This window comes from Bombina bombina, chromosome 2 (genome assembly GCF_027579735.1).
Source record: "Bombina bombina isolate aBomBom1 chromosome 2, aBomBom1.pri, whole genome shotgun sequence".
Classification (NCBI taxonomy): Eukaryota; Metazoa; Chordata; class Amphibia; order Anura; family Bombinatoridae; genus Bombina; species Bombina bombina.
The window spans coordinates 713,439,636-713,459,581 of record NC_069500.1 but is presented as its reverse complement, the minus strand read 5'-3'; the positions used below and the strand labels follow the sequence as shown (position 1 = coordinate 713,459,581).

The window sequence follows — 19,946 nt, the reverse complement described above, 5'->3', positions numbered from 1 at the left end:
ATCCTTTACACTATCTGAAGCCTCTTTTAAGCTTTTCTTTTAACTCAAACTCAACGTGAACTCACTGAGCTGTTAATCGTCACTTGTCTTTGTTATGTATTTCACCCCTCCCACTTAGGGCTGGTACTGAGGCTTAACCTAATCGCAAACAAAAATTAAAAATCTTAACTGCTATTAACCCCTAAATTCCCCCACAACAAACTTTAACCACTGTCAACCTCTAAACCACCACAACCAATATCGCAAAAAAAAACTTACTTCCTATTAACTCCGATGAAAAACTCCCTAGCCGTAGGATAGTTTAGGGTTTATTTCCGTGGTGTTAGTGCTTGTGTGGATTGTTACCATTTGCAATAACAGTTTAGACTAGCTTTGTAAAAGTGACAATACAAATTGATTGTCCCATGCATGGCATCATTACAGCTGACCATGATAAGTGTAGGATGTGTTCATTTTACCTTGCACACAAAACAAGACTTTATACACTTTTTTAAATGTTTGACTTGAAATACCAAATTGAGCGATACTGATTGCAAGAGGCTGGGCTTATAGTAATGCTTCATGCCCAGCCAGTTTTTCACATTTTATAATCTTGACCTTTATGGGAAATTTAGTTTGGAGTTTAATGCCTCATGTGATTGCTAGACGATCATTATCTATATTACCACCCTTTTGAGTTGCCTCCTTTTTTGCTTAGATCATGGTTGATGGGACTGAATCATGTACTAGCTATCCTGGCTGTGATAGTTTGATCACACTGATAACACTAGTAGTAATAAATGGATGGGTGTCAGTTTTGGCTAATGTTGCTGGTGTAATGAATTAGTTAATTTACTGAGGTTACTGAGATTATTTCCATCTAATACGAGGAGAGTCCACAGCTTCATTCATTACTTGTGGGAAATACAGAACCTGGCCACCAGGAGGAGGCAAAGACACCCCAGCCAAAGGCTTAAATACCTCCCCCACTCCCCTCATCCCCCAGTCATTCTTTGCCTTTCGTCACAGGAGGATGGCAAAGAAGTGTTGGAAGATTTCGGAGTAGTCTCTTATGGAGGGTAGTACTCTTCAGAATGGGACTGGAGTTTTAAGTAGTCTTGTCAGCCTCTCAGTGAGAGCATTGACGAATGTTATGGTCTAAAGATGCAGGGAGAGTCTTTCAGCGAATCAATCCAGACTCATATTAACAGCTCCTTAAGCAATCAGTGTTGATGAGTTTCACTGCTTGCTTTCTTCACTCAAGTCTATGTCAGGAGTGATGCTACACACTGCTAAACTTGAGAGGCCGTGTTCCTGTACCACGGTGTTGATTCTGGTAAGATTGTTTAATTTTTTATATATGTAATGATAACGCAAGAAGACAGGGTCACAGTGTGACTCCTTTTATCTGTATAGAATCAAGGGTTAATATCTCCGGAAGGTGATTATTGAACAGGGGGGGATGTATACATGATTGCTTTATTGTGATTTTTGCTGCGACATGTGTGAGATATGGCTCTGGCAATGTGTGAACAGTCAGGTTCTTCTTCATTTTGATTACTGCGCAGCCTGTTTAGTTTGGCGTGCTTGTTCTTGGCTGCAGGGGCGGTCCTGCATGGCACTCCATGTGACCAGGTATGGTCTCATTCTCTTCCTTTTCATGACCGTCGGTTGCAGGAGACGAAAGTGGTTTCTCTGTGGGCCTGGGTCATAGGAAGTGGTGAGTGCCCCGGTCATTGGGAGTATAAAGGTGCCATTTATTTTTTGCTATAGTCTAATTAAAGGTGCAAGCTATGAAGGACTCTGATATGTTAGACGGTACTCCCTCTTTACCTAAATCTAATGCCTGTGTTTATTGTGAGAAGGCTCTGGTATATCCACCTGCTCAAATATGTTCCACATGCCTCGATAAAATAGTGATCTCTAAAAGAAATAAGATGTTTAGTACCACTGAGCTGTCCACCTCTGAGGGGTCTCCGTCCCGCGAGGTGCGTTCCCTACATTCATCTCCGATTACACATGCAGCTCCCCAGTGCACTTCTAATCCTCCTGCGGGAGGGGCCATACCGCAGGATAAGAAGATAAAACCTAAGGGTCCTACTTTTCGTCCCTTTTGTTCGGACAAGTTCCAATGACAGCAGCCTGCTGTGAAACCCGAGCAGTCCATGGGATCTTGGAAACCTTCTCAGACTTGGAATAAAGCCAAGCAGAGCAAGAAGCCAGCCTAGACAAAATCATCATGAAGGGGCGGCCCCCTATCTGTCTCTGGATCTCATAGGGGGCAGACTATCTCTTTTCATGGAGGCTTGGTTTAAAGATGTCCAGGATCCTTGGGTTCTGGAAGTTGTTGCCCAGGGTGACAGGATAGGTTTCAAAACTCATCCTCCCAGGGGCAGATTCCTCTTGTCAAATCTATCATCAAAACCAGAGATACAGGATGCCTTTCTAGAGTGTGTGAGCGATCTCTCCTCTCTAGGAGTAATTGTACCGGTACCTCTAGCAGAAAGGGGTCTAGGATACTATTCAAACCTTTTTGTGGTACCAAAGAAGGAGGGCACATTTCGCCCGATTCTAGACCTAAAGTGCTTGAGCAAGTTTCTGTTGGTTCTATTGTTCAAAAAGGAGATGATAAGGTTTATACTGCCCCTAGTTTAACAGGGTCAGTTTGTGACCACGATAGACTTGAAGGACGCTTACCTTCATGTGCCAATACACAAAGATCACTTCAGGACCTACTTTCTCTGGTGTGAAATTCGTGGATATTCCTGGCACAAGGTTAGGGTATCCAGGATTATTTCCTTCCTCCAGGATGGTTTGGAGAAGGGACATGCCGCTAGTTCCTTAAGGGAACAGATTTCAGCTCTATCTGTGTTGCTACACAAGAAGCTTGCTGAGCTCCCTGATATACAGTCTTTTGTTCAGGCTCTGTCCAGGGTCAGGCCTGTGTTTAGACATTCTGCTTCTCCTTGGTGCTTGAATCTGGTTCTAAAGGTTTTGCAGGTGGCTCCATTCAAGCCTATGCATCCTCTTGACATTAAGACTCTGTCTTGGAAGGTTCTTTTTCTACTGGCATTGCCTCAGTGTGCAGAGTGTCTGAATTAGCGGCCTTGCAATGTGAGCCTCCTTACCTAGTTTTCCATGGACATAAGGCTGTCCTTCGCACTGGACTGGGATTTCTCCATAAGGTTGGGTCTGAACGCAACATTAATCTGGAAATTGTTGTTCCTTCCTTGTGTCCTAAACCCTCTTCTTCGAAAGAATGGTTACTTCATAACTTGGATGTGGTTCGAGCTTTGAAATTCTATCTTCAGGCTACGAAGGATTTCAGACAAACTTCAGCTTTGTTTGCTGTCTATTCGGGGAAGCGCAAGGGGCAGAAGGCTTCTTCCACTTCCCTCTCCTTGTGACTGAGGAGCATAATTCGCTTGGATTATGAGACAGCAGGACATAAGCCTCCTCAGAGGATTACGGCTCACTCAACTAGAGCTGTGGCTTCTTCTTGGGCCTTTAAGAATGAGGCCTCTATAGAGCAGATTTCTAATGCAGCTACCTGGTCCTCCTTACATACTTTTTCAAAGTTTTACAAATTTGACGTTTTTGCTTCAGGTGAAGCTGCTTTTGGGAGAAAGGTTTTGCAGGCTGTGGTGCCCTCAGAATATGGTCCGCCTCCTTTTTACCCGACCGTTCTTCATTCAGTGTCCTTTAGAGCTTGGGTATTTGTTTTCCCAAAAGTAATGAATGAAGCCGTAGACTCTCCTCGTATTAGATGGAAAACATAAATTATGCTTACCTGATAATTTCATTTCCATTGTTACGAGGAGAGTCCATGGCTCCCGCCTGGTTCTCTGTTGGGGCGGACCTAACTTTTTTTCTTCTGGCGCCATTTATACCCTGATATTTCTCCTACTGCATTAAAAGCTACGGATACAATCGGATACAATATATCCTAAGAAACATCTTAACTGTACATATCACAGCGATCTCTCAACAGACTACACATCGTTACTAACGATTGCTAAGGTACTGCTGCCACAAACAGCCATATCTGAGACTTTTATTTTTGAAGCTGCTTATTTTTACATTGGGGATTCACATACATCCCAAACACATCTATATGATTTTAATACTTATGTGTTGAATATCTATGCATATTATATGCTTTTTTATATATATATATTTTTTATATTTCAACAGTGCCGGCACTTTACTTGTTGATTATGTGGATATTTTATCCTTAAATAAATTTGTATTTTATATCTAAATATAACTGTGCTTTTTACCTAGGTGCTTTATAAATCCCTATTGTGCACTACCCTTCCCAATTATAACAGGCTAATTAGCTTTATATTATCCTAATACTCCAGTCAGTTTTGCTCTCTAGCAGAGCGCTAATCCACTGTTCCCAACTTTTATTTAGTACTTCAGATGATACTTGTAAAGAATTGCATGCATATTGGTGATAGGATATTTGTGTTCTGGTTACTAAGAATATACCATTTTATGAATGAAAGGGACATGAATTGAATTACTTGAATACTTTATTTAGATTTTAAGCAAATCTGGTGCTAATATCTAGCTTAAAGGGACATGACATTCAAACTAAATGTGGGGCTTATTCCAACATTAGGCATGTAAAGAAGATTCCTTTTATCAGTAACTCTAAGGTTTCATTTTCACATTTGATGGAGGATACAGACACACACGGTTCTGTAGGTTTGTAAGCACACTAAAGTTAGTTCCTCTTAAAAAGAGAATTTTTTTAAATAAAGTATAATACTAAGCTTATATACTATTCCTTATGCTCAGGAAAAATAAGCTTGTCTTGTGCAAATGTATGTCTCCTTATGTTCATTTAAGATATTCTGTAAATAACAGACTTAGCAAAGCTCCTAAATGTCCCGGATACAGTAGGATTGTCACTAGTAGGAAGGTGTGTCCGCTGTTCTTTCTGCAGCTTTCTCCATCAGGGCATATGTCCCAGTTTCCAAGGAGATTCTGCACATGCCATGGCCAGACTCTGCCCACCACCTCCCATGACACTTCTGACTTCCCATGACACACCCACTGTCCTGCACTCCTGATGCCACTCCGCCCACCAAACACTGGTAGACCACCTCCTACAAGTTCTCTTCACCTCCAGAAAATGTTGTAAGGTATGGATTCTCTTCTTAATCCTACTCACTGAGCCAAATAGAAAGGTTATTTCTCCTTGCTAATCCTTCGTAATCTATGTGCAGCCTTTGATACCGCTGACCCCCTTCTTCTGCTCAATACCCTCCTATTCTTTGCTGCATGTGACACACCCTCACTTTGTTCACTTCTTGTCTTTCTAACCATCTTTCTTTTCTTTTTTTTGGCACATCTTCTGCCCCTTTACCACTATCTACTTTGGTGCTAAAATGCACACTTGTAGGTTGTTTTTTGTTAGTTCTCACATCACACAAAGCATATCCAAGATTCTAGTCCAGTCACTCATCATGTCCCACCTTGACTCATCATGTCCCTCCATCCACTCATCTTGTCCCTCCATCCACTCATCTTGTCCCTCCATCCACTCATCTTGTCCCTCCATCCACTCATCTTGTCCCTCCATCCACTCATCTTGTCCCTCCATCCATTCTGGACTTACAAGATACTGTCCACCCATTCTGCAGTTAATGAATACTTCCGATAGACCCTAATATTTACAAATATCCTCTGCTGAAACGGCATTCTCTTAAAATTTTAAATTTTGACTGTAACAAAGGTAACACTGTATCATCGTATCTCTCTTCACTTGTGTGCAAATACTTGCAGAAAATTTTGCCAGCCAGGTGGCATTTTGAAGTAGCTGGGGGGCGGCAGTGTAATACTTTCTAATATTATATCATTTTAAAGGGATACTAAACCCACATTTTTATCTTTCGGGATTCAGATAGAGCATGAAATGTTAAGCAACTTTCTAATTTACTCCTATTATCAATTTTTCTTCGTTCTCTTGCTATCTTTATTTAAAAAACAGGAATGTAAATCTTAGCAGCCAGACCATTTTAGGTTCAGCACCATGGGTAGTGCTTGCTTATTGGTGGCTCATATTTAGCCAACCAATAAGCAAGCATAACCCAGGTTCTCAACCAAAAATGGCCCGGCTCCTATGCATTGAATTCCTGCTTTTTAAATAAAGATAGCAAGAGAACAAAGAAAAATTGATAATAGGAGTAAATTAGAAAGTTGCTTAAAATTGCATGCGCTATCAGAATCATGAAAGAAAAAGAAAAATGGTGTTTTGTGTCCCTTTAACATAAAAGTATTTAATGATAATTTGTGCAATAAAAATGTATTTAATAATTATTTGTGCAATATAAATTGAACATTTTTATTACTGGCTACTTTTAGCTTAATATGGTCGGTAAAATCAGCCGGGTGGTGCACTTGCTAAAAAGATCCTTAAGAGAACACTGCAGTATATACAATAGTCAAAATATACATTTATGATTATAATTAATTTTTTTGGACATTTCATAATTCTTAATTATAAAATTGGCAATATACAGTATATATATATATATATATATATATATATATATACACACAACTGTTAATTGGACCTATTACAAATTTACATTATTGGTCATAATTAATATTTTATCAGTTATTCACCATATCTTACTTTCAAGCAGTCACATATGTTTGGCTGCTTTGAAGGTCTGTAAAAACGTAAACATAGAACACACAAATTTTGACAGCAAATAATAATCAACAAGTCTACCCAAAGTCCCTATAAATTTGCTAACTTACGGCTAGATTATCAGTTTTGCGTTATGGGTGAAAAAGCCTCATAATGCTGCTTTTTCACTACCGCTGGTATTACGAGTTTTGCAGGTATATCTGTACCGCACACTTTTTTGGCCGTAACGCAACGTAACCACCGCAGCTTTCAAAAAGTCCTTTTTCAATGGGACTTCCATAGCGCCGGTATTACGAGTTTGTCTGTCTGGCAAAAAAGTGAGCGGTACAGCCTAACTCCAAGGTCCATACCGTAAACTGAAAGTCAGTAGTTATGACTTTTATGTTACAAATCCGTAACATAAAACTCATAAAGTGCTAAAAAGTACACTAACACCCATAAACTACCTATTAACCCCAAAACTGAGGCCCTCCTGCATTGCAAACACTAAAATAAAATTATTAACCCCTAATCTGCCGCTCCGGACATCGCCACCACTATAATAAACATATTAACTCCTAAACCGCTGTACTCCCGCATTGCAAACACTAGTTAAATATTATTAACCCCTAATCTGCTGTCCCTAACATCGCCGCAACCTACATTACTGTTATTAACCCCTAATCTGCTGCCCCCAAAATCGCCACAGCTATACTAAAGTTATAAACCCAAACCTAATGCTAAGTCTAACCCAACACCCACTAACTTTAATATAATTAAAATAAATCTAAATAAAAATTACTATCATTAACTAAATAATTCCTATATAAAACTAAATGCTTACCTATAAAATAAACCCTAAGATAGCTACAATATAACTAATAGTTACACTGGAGCTATCTTAGGTTTTATTTTTATTTTACAGGTAAGTTTGTATTTATTTTAACTAGGTAGACTAGTTACTAAATAGTTATTAACTATTTACTGACTATCTAACTAAAATAAATACAAATTTACCTGTAAAATAAAACCAAACCTGTCTTACACTAGCACCTAACCTTACACTACAATTAAATACATTACATTAATTAAATACAATTAACTAAATTACAAAAAAAACAAACACTAAATTGCACAAAATAAAAAATAAATTATCAAATATTTAAACTAATTACACCTAATCTAATAGCCCTATCAAAATAAAAAAGCCCCCCCAAAATAAAACCCCCCCTAGCCTAAACTAAACTGCCAATAGCCCTTAAAATGGCCTTTTGTGGGGCATTGCCCCAAATAAATCAGCTCTTTTACCTGTAAATAAAAAATACAAACAACCCCCCAACAGTTAAACCCACCACCCACACAACCAAATCCCCCAAATAAAAATTCTATCTAAAAATCTTAAGCTCCCCATTGCCCTGAAAAGGGCATTTGGATGGGCATTGCCCTTAAAAGGGCATTTAGCTCTTTTTCAGCCCAAACCCTAATCTAAAAACAAAACCCACCCAATAAACCCTTAAAAAAACCTAACACTAACCTCCGAAGATCCACTTACACTTTTTGAAGACCGGACATCCATCCTCAACGAAGCCGGGAGAAGTCTTCATCCAAGCGGCAAGAAGTCCTCAACTAAGCCCGGAGAAGTCTTCATCCAAGCAGCAAGAAGTGGTCATCCAGGCAGGCAGAAGTCTTCATCCAGACGGCATCTTCTATCTTCATCCTTCGGACGAGGAGCAGCTCCATCTTCAAGATATCCGCCGCGGAGCATCCTCTTCTTTCGATGGTCGCTGAAGAATGAAGTTTCCTTTAAATTACGTCATCCAAGATGGCGTCCCTTGGATTCCGATTGGCTGATAGAATTCTATCAGCCAATCGGAATTAAAGGTGAAAAAATCCTATTGGCTGATGCAAACACCCAATAGGCATGAGCTTCAATCCTATTGGCTGATCCAATCATCCAATAGAATGTGAGCTCAATCCTATTGGCTGATTAGATCAGCCAATAGGATTGAAGCTCAATCCTATTGGCTTATTGCATCAGCCAATAGGATTTTGTCACCTTTAATTCCAATTGGCTGATAGAATTCTATCAGCCAATCGGAATTCAAGGGACGCCATCTTGGATGACATCATTTAAAGGAACCTTCATTCTTCAGCGACCATCGAAAGAAGAGGATGCTCCACGCCGGATGTCTTGAAGATGGAGCCACTCCGCGTCCGAAGGATGAAGATAGAAGATGCCGTCTGGATGAAGACTTCTGCATGATTAAGGGAAGGTGTTCCCGAATCGTTGCTGTTATATTTGTGTGCTAATAAAGCCTGTTTTCCACTATTTGCTGCCATCCTCTTCAAAGTTTTGAAGACTTCTGCCCGCCTGGATGACCACTTCATTCCGCTTTGATGAAGACTTCTCCAGGCTTCGTTGAGGACTTCTTGTCGCTTGGATGAAGACTTCTCCCGGCTTCATTGACGATGTATGTCCGATCTTCAAAAACTGTAAGTGGATCTTCGGGGGTTAGTTTTAGGTTTTTTAATGGTTTATTGGGTGGGTTTTATTTTTAGATTAGGGTTTGGGCTGAAAAAGAGCTAAATGCCCTTTTAAGGGCAATGCCCATCCAAATGCCCTTTTCAGGGCAATGGGGAGCTTAGATTTTTTAGATAGGATTTTATTTGGGTGGTTTGGTTGTGTGAGTGGTGGGTTTTACTGTTGGGGGGTTGTTTGTATTTTTTTTTACAGGTAAAAGAGCTGATTTATTTTGGGCAATGCCCCACAAAAGGCCCTTTTAAGGGCTATTGGCAGTTTAGTTTAGGATGGGGGGGTTTATTTTTGGGGGGCTTTTTAATTTTGATAGGGCTATTAGATTAGGTGTAATTAGTTTCTTTTGGGCAATGTCCAACAAAAGGCCCTTTTAAGGGCTATTGGCAGTTTAGTTTAGGCTAGGGTTTTTTTTTATTTTGGGGGGCTTTTTTATTTTGATAGGGCTATTAGATTAGGTGTAATTAGTTTAAATATTTGATAATTTCTTTTTTATTTTGTGTAATTTAGTGTTTGTTTTTTTGTAATTTAGTTAATTGTATTTAATTAATGTAATTTATTTAATTGTAGTGTTAGGTGTTAGTGTAAGGCAGGTTAGGTTTTATTTTACAGGTAAATTTGTATTTATTTTAGCTAGGTAGTTAGTAAATAGTTAATAACTATTTAGTAACTAATCTACCTAGTTAAAATAAATACTAACTTGCCTGTGAAATAAAACATAAGCTAGATACAATGTAACTATTAGTTATATTGTAGCTAGCTTAGGGTTTATTTTACAGGTAAGTATTTAGTTTTAAATAGGAATTATTTAGGTATTAATTGTAATTTTTTTTTAGATTTATTTTAATTATGTTAAAGTTAGTGAGTGTTAGGGTTAGGGTTACGTTAGGGTTAGACTTACGGTTAGGGGTCAATAACGTTAGTATAGTGGCAGCGATGTTGGGGGCGGATTAGGGGTTAATAAATGTAGGTAGGTGGCGGCGACATTGGGGGCGACAGATTAGGGGTTAATAAGTATAATGTAGGTGACGGCGATGTTGGGGGCGGCAAATTAGGGGCTAATAAGTGTAATGTAGGTGTCGGCGATGTCAGGGGCAGCATATTAGGGGTGTTTAGACTCAGGGTATATGTTAACTTTTCTTTCCCCATAGGTATCAATGGGGCTGCATTACAGAGCTTTACGCTCCTTTATTGCAGGTGTTAGGCTTTTTTTTAGCCTGCTCTCCCCATTGATGTCTATGGGGAAATCATGCACAAGCACGTAAAACTAGCTCAAAGCAGTGTTGGTATTTGAGTGCGGTATGGAGCTCAATTTTGCTCAACGCTGCTATATTGCCTGCTAACGCCGGGTTTATGAAAACCTGTAATAGCAGCGCTATAGGGAGTTGAGCGGTGGAAATAACTTGCAAGTTAGTACCGAGCTGCTCATAGCGCAAAACTCGTAATCTAGCCGTTACTTTGTAGGCATTCTTGAAGTCCCCAACAGTGTTTGTCATTACCACATCTAATGGAAGTTTATTCCATGAATTTACAGCCCTTTCTGTGAAAAGTGCATCCATAAATTACTACTGAAACTGCTATGCTTCAACTTGAGATCATGACCCCGTGTTCTGGTATTGATCTTTTTGTAAAAAATACTTACAGCATTAGCTTTACTAATCCCCTTAATATACTACATCTACCTATACAATCAAGCATTCTACTGGCCTTACTTTTTGAAATACTACATTGGTTGCCAAATTTCAAATCATCATTTCTTTTTTTTGTTTTAGAGCTGAACTAGAGCACAGGTGAAATTATCATCTGATCAGTTACCATAGTTACTAACCTGCTCTCACCCATCAGCTCATTATCTCACCTGTGCTCTAATTCAGCTACAATGAAAACCTGGCCTGTTGGGGGTCCTTGAGGACTGTGGTTGAGAAACACTGTTCTAAATCACACACATATACAAATGCACTCTTAGACATACGCACAAATACACACAGGCACACACTGCACACACAAGCTACACACATATACAGTTACAAATACATATGCACACACGCACACACATACACTACTCATACATACACACATGCACACACATAAATCATAACAAGCTCAGTGTTTAGTGTAATGGAGGATAGGAATATATTGTATATAATCCATATTTTTAATGTTATTTAAGCTGTTTATCAAATTCTTTATACCTGTATCCATATCTTTTTTTTTTTATTCTTGGCATTTGTTTCTTTGGAAAATGAGTCTATAAACTGCAATCTGTCACAGACTGCCAGACAAATCACACACAAAATTATAAGGAATGTCTTGCGCTTATCCTGTGACAGCTGCTGGCGACTTTTCCATATTTTCATAAAAGAGGAATGACGTGCATATTAAATTGATACTATATTGAGATACAGTTTGTATAAAGTTTGAATAATACATTGGATGTCTCTTCCTGTGTTTTATGAGCATTTCCTGATATATTTGTCCTGTTTTTAAACTATACAGAGGCAAGAGCTCAACAGGGGATGAGTCAAGTGCAGAACGGAATCAGCGCGGTGGTCCCCAAAAACTAACATTGTTCATACAGAAAGACATTCTTCTTCACCATTATGGGTTTGATATATCTCGCAATCCTCCCCTCACCATTACAGCTGTCACTGCAGGTAATATGTCTTCTTGATGTACCTAAATCAACTACTACAGGAATTCCACATTATTTAAACATATTGGGCTAGATTACAAGTGGTTCACTAATTTATTCCGCACCTGCAAACAGGCAAATTACAAGTGACTGGTTATTGCTACTGCAAGCTGGCGGTAGCAATTAGCACTTATACAATTAACCAGAGATCATATCTCTAGTTAATTTTATAAATCGTCACCAAATGCCCTGAAAATAAACTATAATGTTCTTTATTAAACAATAAAGATAGTATCATCTTTATTTTTTAATAAAATAACTGCAATGAGCAGTTATGAGGGGCTAAAGTTGGCGGGTGTGGGTTGTTAGAACAAAACGGCACTAAAAAATGCCTTTACATTGCGGTCTATAAGAACTGTGTGTTCCCAGTAAATATATGCTTATACACAGTAAGGAAAAAAAATATTCGATCCCCTGCTGATTTTGTACGTTTGCCCACTGACAAAGAAATGATCAGTCTATAATTTTAATGGTAGGTTTATTTGAACAGTGAGAGACAGAATAACAACAACAAAAATCCAAAAAAAACGCATGTCAAAAAAAAGTTATAAATTGATTCGAATTTTAATGAGTGAAATAAGTATTTGATCCCCTATAAATCAGCAAGATTTCTGGCTCCCAGGTGTCTTTTATTTATACAGGTAACGAGCTCCTAATCTCAGCTTGTTACCTGTATAAAAGACACCTGTCCAAAGAAGCAATCAATCAATAAGATTCCAAACTCTCCTCCATGGCCAAGACCAAAGAGCTGTCCAACGATGTCAGGGACAAGATTGTAGACCTACACAAGGCTGGAATGGGCTACAAGATCATCGCCAAGCAACTTGGTGAGACGGTGACAACAGTTGGTGCGATTATTCGCAAATGGAAGAAACACAAAATAACTGTCAATCTCCCCCGGTCTGGGGCTCCATGCAAGATCTCACCTTGTGGAGTTTCAATGATCATGAGAACAGTGAGGAATCAGCCCAGAACTACAAGGGAGGATCTTATCAATGATCTCAATGCAGCTGGGACCATAGTCACCAAGAAAACAATTGGTAACACACTACACCGACTGAAATCTTGCAGCACCGCAAGGTCCCCCTGCTCAAGAAAGCATGTGTACAGGCCCGTCTGAAGTTTGCTGAATGATTCAGAGGAGAACTGGATAAAAGTGTTGTGGTCAGATGAGACCAAAATCAAGCTCTTTGGCAACAACTCAAGGAGGAGGAGGAATGCTGCCTTTGACCCCAAGAACACCATCCCCACAGTGAAACATGGAGGTGGAAACATTATGCTTTGTTTTTCTGCTAAGGGTACAGGACAACTTCACTGTATCAAAGGGACGATGGACAGGGCCATGTACCATAAAATCTTGGGTGAGAACCTCCTTCCCTCAGCCAGAGCATTGAAAATGGGTCGTGGATAGGTATTCCAGCATGACAATGACCCAAAACACATGGCCAAGGCAGCAAAGGAGTGGCTCAAGAAGAAGCACATTAAGGTTCTGGAGTGGTCTAGACAGTCTATAGACCTTAATCCCATAGAAAATCTGAGGAGGGAGCTGAAGGTTCGAGCTGCCAAACGTCAGCCTCGAAACCTTAATGACTTGGATCTGCAAAAAGGAGTGGGGCAAAATCCCTCGTGAGAAACCTGGTGGCCAACTAAAAGAAACATCTGACTTCTGTGATTGCCAACAAGGGTTTTGCCACCAAGTACTGAGTCATGTTTTGCAAAGGGGTCAAATACTTACAGTATTTCACTCATTAAAATGCAAATCAATTTGGAATTGTTGTTGTTATTCTGTCTCTCACTGTTCAAATAAACTTATAGACTGATAATTTCTTTGTCAGTGGGCAAACGTACAAAATCAGCAGGGGATCAAATAATTTTCCCCCTCACTTTACATATATATTTATGTGTTAATATGTGTAAATATATATGTATATAGTAACAGTATCTCACAAAAGTGAGTACACCCCTCACATTTTTGAAAATATTTTATTATATCTTTTCATGTGACACTGAAAAAATTAGACTTTGCTACAATGTAAAGTAGTGAGTGTTGAGCCTGTATAACAGTGTAAATTTGCTGTCCCCTCAAAATAACATTACCTGATAAATTCATTTAATTCATAGTGAGAGTCCATGAGCTAGTGACGTATGGGATATACATTCCTACCAGGAGGGGGCAACGTTTCCCAAACCTCAAAATGCCTATATATACACCTCCCACCACACTCATACCTTAGTTTAACGTATAGCCAAGTAGTGAGGTGTAAAAATGAGTAAAAAAGCATACAAAAAGAGGAACTGGAAAAAATAATGTGCTTTTGTACAAAAAAATCATAACCACCAAAAAATAGGGTGTGTCTCGTGGACTCTTGCCAGTATGAAAGAAATTAATTTATCAGGCAAGTTCTTACATAAATTATGTTTTCTTTCATGTAAGTGGCAAGAGTCCATGAGCTAGTGACGTATGGGATATAATACCCAAGATGTGGAATCCACAGTGTCACTAGAGAGAGAGGGATAAAATAAAAACAGCTTTTTCCGCTGAAAAATTAAATCCAAATAATAATTAAGTTTTCTTAAATCATAGACAAAAGAATCAAATTGATACAGCTGCCTGAAGAACTTTTCTACCAAAGACTGCTTCTGAAGAAGCAAATACATAAAAATGGTAAAATTTAGTAAATGTATGCAAAGAAGACCAAGTTGCTGCTTTGAAAATCTGATCAACTGAAAATTCATTCATGAAAGCCCAAGAAGTGGCACCTGATCTAGTAGAATGAGCTGTAATTCTCTGAGATGGAGACTGCCCTGTCTGCAAATAAGCTTTGTGAATCAAAGATGCCAAAGAAATGGCAAATGGCAGAGGCTTTCTGACCTTTCCTGGAACCAGAAATAACAAATAGACTAGAAGCCTTTCTGAAAGCCTTAGTAGCCTCAACATAGTATTTCAAAGCTCTTACCACATCCAAAGAATGTAGAGATCTCTCAAGAGAATTCTTAGGATTAGGATACAAGGAAGGAACAACAATTTCCCTACTAATGTTGTTAGAATTCACAACTTTAGGCAAAAATTTAAACGACGTCCGTAAAACAGCTTTATCTTGATGGAAAATTAGATAAGGAGACTCACAAGATAGAGCCGACAACTCAGAAACTCTTCTAGCAGAAGAGATAGCCAAAATAAATAACACTTTCCAAGAAAGTAGTTTAATATCCAAAGAATGCATAGGCTCAAAAAGAGGAGCCTGCAAAATCCTTAAAACCAAATTGAGACTCCAAGGAGGAGAAATAGTATTTCATTAGACCGCAGCTCCATAACTTGTGTTTTTGGCGAGTCTGAAGACTCGCCAGAAACACGAGGCCCACAAGCTCCCTACGGAGCTTGTTAAATGGGCCCCATAGATTTAACATTGATCTTAATAATGTCAAATATAGCATCAAATATGAAATGATTAGCATGTTGAAGCAGTAGAACAATGCTAGACAAATCAGAATCTTCTACCTGATGAACTAAACTGTCCAACCAAAAAGTTGAAGCAGCAGCCACATCAGCCATAGAAATGGCAGGTCTAAGAATATAACCAGAATGTAAATAAGCTTTTCTGAGATAAGATTTAATCCTACTGTCTAAAGGATCCTTAAAAGAAGTACTATCTTTCATATGGATAGTGGTATGTTTGGCAAGAGAGGAAATAGCCCCATCAACTTTAGGGACTTTTTCCCAAAACTCTAAATTAGCCACAGGTAAAGGATACGACTTCTTAAACCTAGAAGATGGGTTAAAAGAAGAACCAGGTTTAGACCATTCCTTAGTAATCATATCAGAAACAGCATCTGGAATAGGGAAAACCTCAGGAGCAACCTTTGGCGGTTTAAAAACAGAATTTAAATGTTTACTGGCTTTGTTATCAAGAGGACTAGACTCTTCAATACCCAAAGTAACCAACACTTCCTTCAACAAAGAACAAATATAATCAATCTTAAACAGATAGGAAGATTTGTCAATTTCAGAGTCTGATTCAGGATCCTCTGAACCAGAGAGATCCTCATCAGCAGAGGATACTTCAGTATGTTGTCGGTCAATACAAATGTCATCAGAATTATGAGAAGTTTAAAAGACTTTTTACGTTTATTTGAAGGCGGACATAGCCTTTTCTATAGCTGCAGCAATATAATTATTTACATCTGCAGGAAAAACAGGTACATTAGATGTTGAAGGAAAAACAGACAATATATTTGTACTAATAGAAACATTATCAGCATTCAACAGCTTGTCATGACAAATGCCACATAATTGAGCTGAAGAAATAACATCAGCTAATTTACAACAGACACACTTAGCTTTGGTAGAACTGTGTTCATGCAGTATGGTTTTTACAGCAACATCAGAGGCAGGATCAAACTGAGACATCTTGCAAAATGTAAAAAGAAAAAAACAACATTTAAACAAAATATCCAATTTCCTCATATAGCAGTTTCAGGAATGGGAAAAATGCTTATGCTAAAGTAAGATGCAGGGAAATAAGCATCATAGCTCTTAAAAATATAAAGAGAACCAGAAGCATTAAAGGAAGAAGAGTTATATATAAAAAAAATATTGGCGCCAAGTATGACGCATGACGCAAATGGAAGTGAAACGTTTTTTGCCGCCAAACCAGGCCGCCAAACCAGGAAATGATGCAACTCGCGTCATAACAAGTCGCGCCAAAAGAACTAATGTCAACAAAGACACAGGAAATGACGAGACTTGCGTCACTATAGATGCAACTTTGTGGCAAAAATTTTTCGCGCCAAGAATGACACCATAAAAAACAGCATTTTGCGTCCTTGCGAGCCTAGTTTGCCCACGAAAAGTTTGGAAAACAAAGTCAAATTGAAAGAACTGGAACCCCAGGTAAGAAAAAATTTAAATAATCTTCCCAAACATAATTTCCATACTGAAACTGATAGTCTGCAAAAAAAAGGGAAATATACATAGACCTGACTCATGGCAAATATAAGCAAACACATATATTTAAAACTTTACAATATAATATAAAGCGCCAAACATAGCTGAGAGTGTCTTAAAAAATTATACATACTTACCAGAAGACACCCATCCACATATAGCAGATAGCCAAACCAGTACTGAAAACTATCAGCAGAGGTAATGGTATAGGAGTATAACGTCGATCTGAAAAGGGAGGCAGGGGATGAATTCCTGCGACCAATTACAGAGAGCCTTTGAATAGATTTCCCATGGGTGAAACCATAAAATCAATAGGCAATACTCCCTTCACATCCCTCTGACAAACACTGTACTCTGAGAGGAATTGGGCTTCAGAATGCTTTGAAGCGCCTATCACAGAAGAAATCAAGCACAACTTACTTCACCACCTCCATAGTAGGCAAAGTTTGTAAAACTAAGGTATGAGTGTGGTGAGGGGTGTATTTATAGGCATTTTGATGTTTGGTAAACTTTGCCCCCTCCTGGTAGGAATGTATATCCCATACGTCACTAGCTTATGGACTCTTGCCACTTTCATGAAAGAAAACTCAATACACAGCCATTAATGTCTAAACCGTGCCTGTGCAATGCCGCCCCCTGCAGATTTGCGGCCAATCGGTCGCTAGCAGGGGGTGTCAATCAGTTTGATCGTATAGGATCAGGTGGATTGATGTCCGCAGCCTCAGAGAAGGCTGACCAGTTATAGAGCAGCGGTCTCAAGACTGTTGCTTCATAGCTGCTGTTTCTGGCGAGCCTGAACGCTCGTGCGGAAACAGGGGCATCAAGCTTCATTCGGAGCTTGATAATTCGTCCCTTTTTACTTTAACAAACAAATTTCGAATGAATATATAAGCGAATATCAAACTAAAGACTTTTTTTTGTGATAAACCATTTGTCACACTTTTTTGCGTACTATTATCCATCAGCAACTAATCAATCATACTTGTTGTGTGGTATTTCCATGTGACCAAGGCCTCCGTGTGGGGCCGAAACGTTATGGTTTTTTGTATGACACAGTAAAAGTGTTTATATAATCTCATGGTGCTTGCTCGTTTTTGATGATCACATACAGTAGGATAAACACCGGATCCTGGTCTTCAAACATCTTGCTTTTAAACATTTAAGAGCTGTGCACAGAGTGGTTGATGGTGCTGGTGAGTGCTGATCTTTTTCTACAAAATTATATACTGTATATATATATATATATATATATATATATATACAGTATATATATATATATATATATACTGTTTATATATATATATATATATATATATATATAGGTATAGATATATATTTTACAAAAAATAAATTATATATTATTCTCTGTGAAAAGCATTACTGGGCTAAAAATAAGCTGCATCCAGGTAGTAAATCACCATAGAACAGGCTAACAATGGTATTGAGCTGGTTGTTCGTTCCTGTGAGTGCGCTTCTCTCTGTGTGTATTAAGTCTCACTAAGGGAAAAAGGGGCAACCAGACGACGTGGACTCCTTGCCCAGTGTGCTTTGATGAATATAGAACCATTAGTGGGAAAGAAGAAGAGAGAGTATTCCCACTCAAGCATGCACAACAGTACTCTCTGCGCTGACTACTTATGCCTATTCTTCTTTCCCACTATTGGTTCTAATAAATTCTTGCTAAGCACCACTCCCTATGTATAATAAATACTACAGTATACACTAATATTCACACTTAGATAACGGGGAGATTGCCTGCATGTAGTGCCATTGCTTACTCTCCAGTTGTGCTTAGATGAATATGGCTGCACCTCACTGACAAGGCCCAATGAAAGACGAAATGATTGTCTGGGGTTGCCGTGTTCTTTGTTCAGAGAGAAACTGCCTGGTATTTCGGTGCTGTACTGACCATAATAGGTCTGTGAAAAGCATTACTGGGCTAAAAAGAAGCTGCACCAAGGTGGTAAATCGCCATAGAACAAGCAAACAAGTTATTGAGCTGGTTATTCGTTCCTGAGAGTGCGCTTATCTCCATGAATATATAGAACATTTCTTCTATGTAAAGAACATTGGAATGTAAAATATTCAAAACTACTTCAGGGTTAGTGCTGTAGGTTTATCTCCTGTTAGGTTAGCTTGCAAGCGATGTGTTATTTTTTTCTAGTTTCCTCTCTCCATTGAAATATAGGGGAGAGAAAAAGTTAGCGTGGTCGAGGTATTCAAACTCACAAAGTTATAGTGTGTCGGCTTTCGCTTGTGCTTAAACACGACCAGAAGTAAAGTTGAAAGTAAAATGTTTGCTTGAGAGCATTAAATAGCACATCACTTGTAATCTGGCCCAAATGAGCTCCTGCACATATAAACTAATGACTGCACAGCACTTAGGAAGGACTAGGGTTCTCAGGATGTGGAAAAACTAATATTTATGTTAAATGACATAAAAAGCAGGCGAAATAGTGCAAGTGCATTGGAAATGTATCACTGTGTATAAATAAACATTTTATGCTAAATTAAATGTTGAATTTTTCTTAAAAGAAAGTCATTTTTTATCTTAATATATTGCTTTTATTATTATTCTTTTTTTGTTGTTTTTTATTCTGAATATGCTATTATTAATATTATTATTATTATTATTATTATTATTATTATTTAATGGTCTAATTTAATTTTAAAGTGCTACCTTTTCTAAGAACAACACACATCTTGTGAAATTGTTAACAATAAACATGCAATTCTCAGTTGATCCTGGGCACACTTTGTGGTTCCATTAATGGAACATGTGATTAGACAGATAGAATAATTACAATTTCCTGATAAGCTCAAGTGAGATTATGGTTTCATGACATAAGTGCATTTTCACTTGACATTGTTAATTATGCCTGAAATATGATTTTGCTACAAACACCTGCACAGCGTGTCCAGTTTATTTTGAAATCTATAAATTCAGCGGAATATTTAAAGGGACGTTAAACTGTTACTACTTACCATACCATTGTTTTTGCTCTTTTTGCTTGCAACATTCTTCAAAGCTACTCTTGAGCCCTGATGATAAAAACTTTGTTGGTCCAGAAGTGAAAAACCGCACGGACCCTTACGGGGCTGCCCCCAGAAAATATCTTACAAAAAATAAAAAAGTGTTTTGTCTATTTTG

General features: G+C 38.4%; 1 protein-coding gene across 1 annotated transcript in view; it reads left to right on the top strand.

Moving 5' to 3' along the window:
• Nucleotides 1-19,946, top strand: part of FRMPD1 (FERM and PDZ domain containing 1) — a 378,412-nt gene that overhangs the window by 22,875 nt on the left and 335,591 nt on the right. The window contains exon 2 of the mRNA XM_053702711.1: nucleotides 11,655-11,812. Coding sequence (XP_053558686.1) covers nucleotides 11,655-11,812 — 158 coding nt within the window. The remainder of the gene's footprint in view (nucleotides 1-11,654; nucleotides 11,813-19,946) is intronic.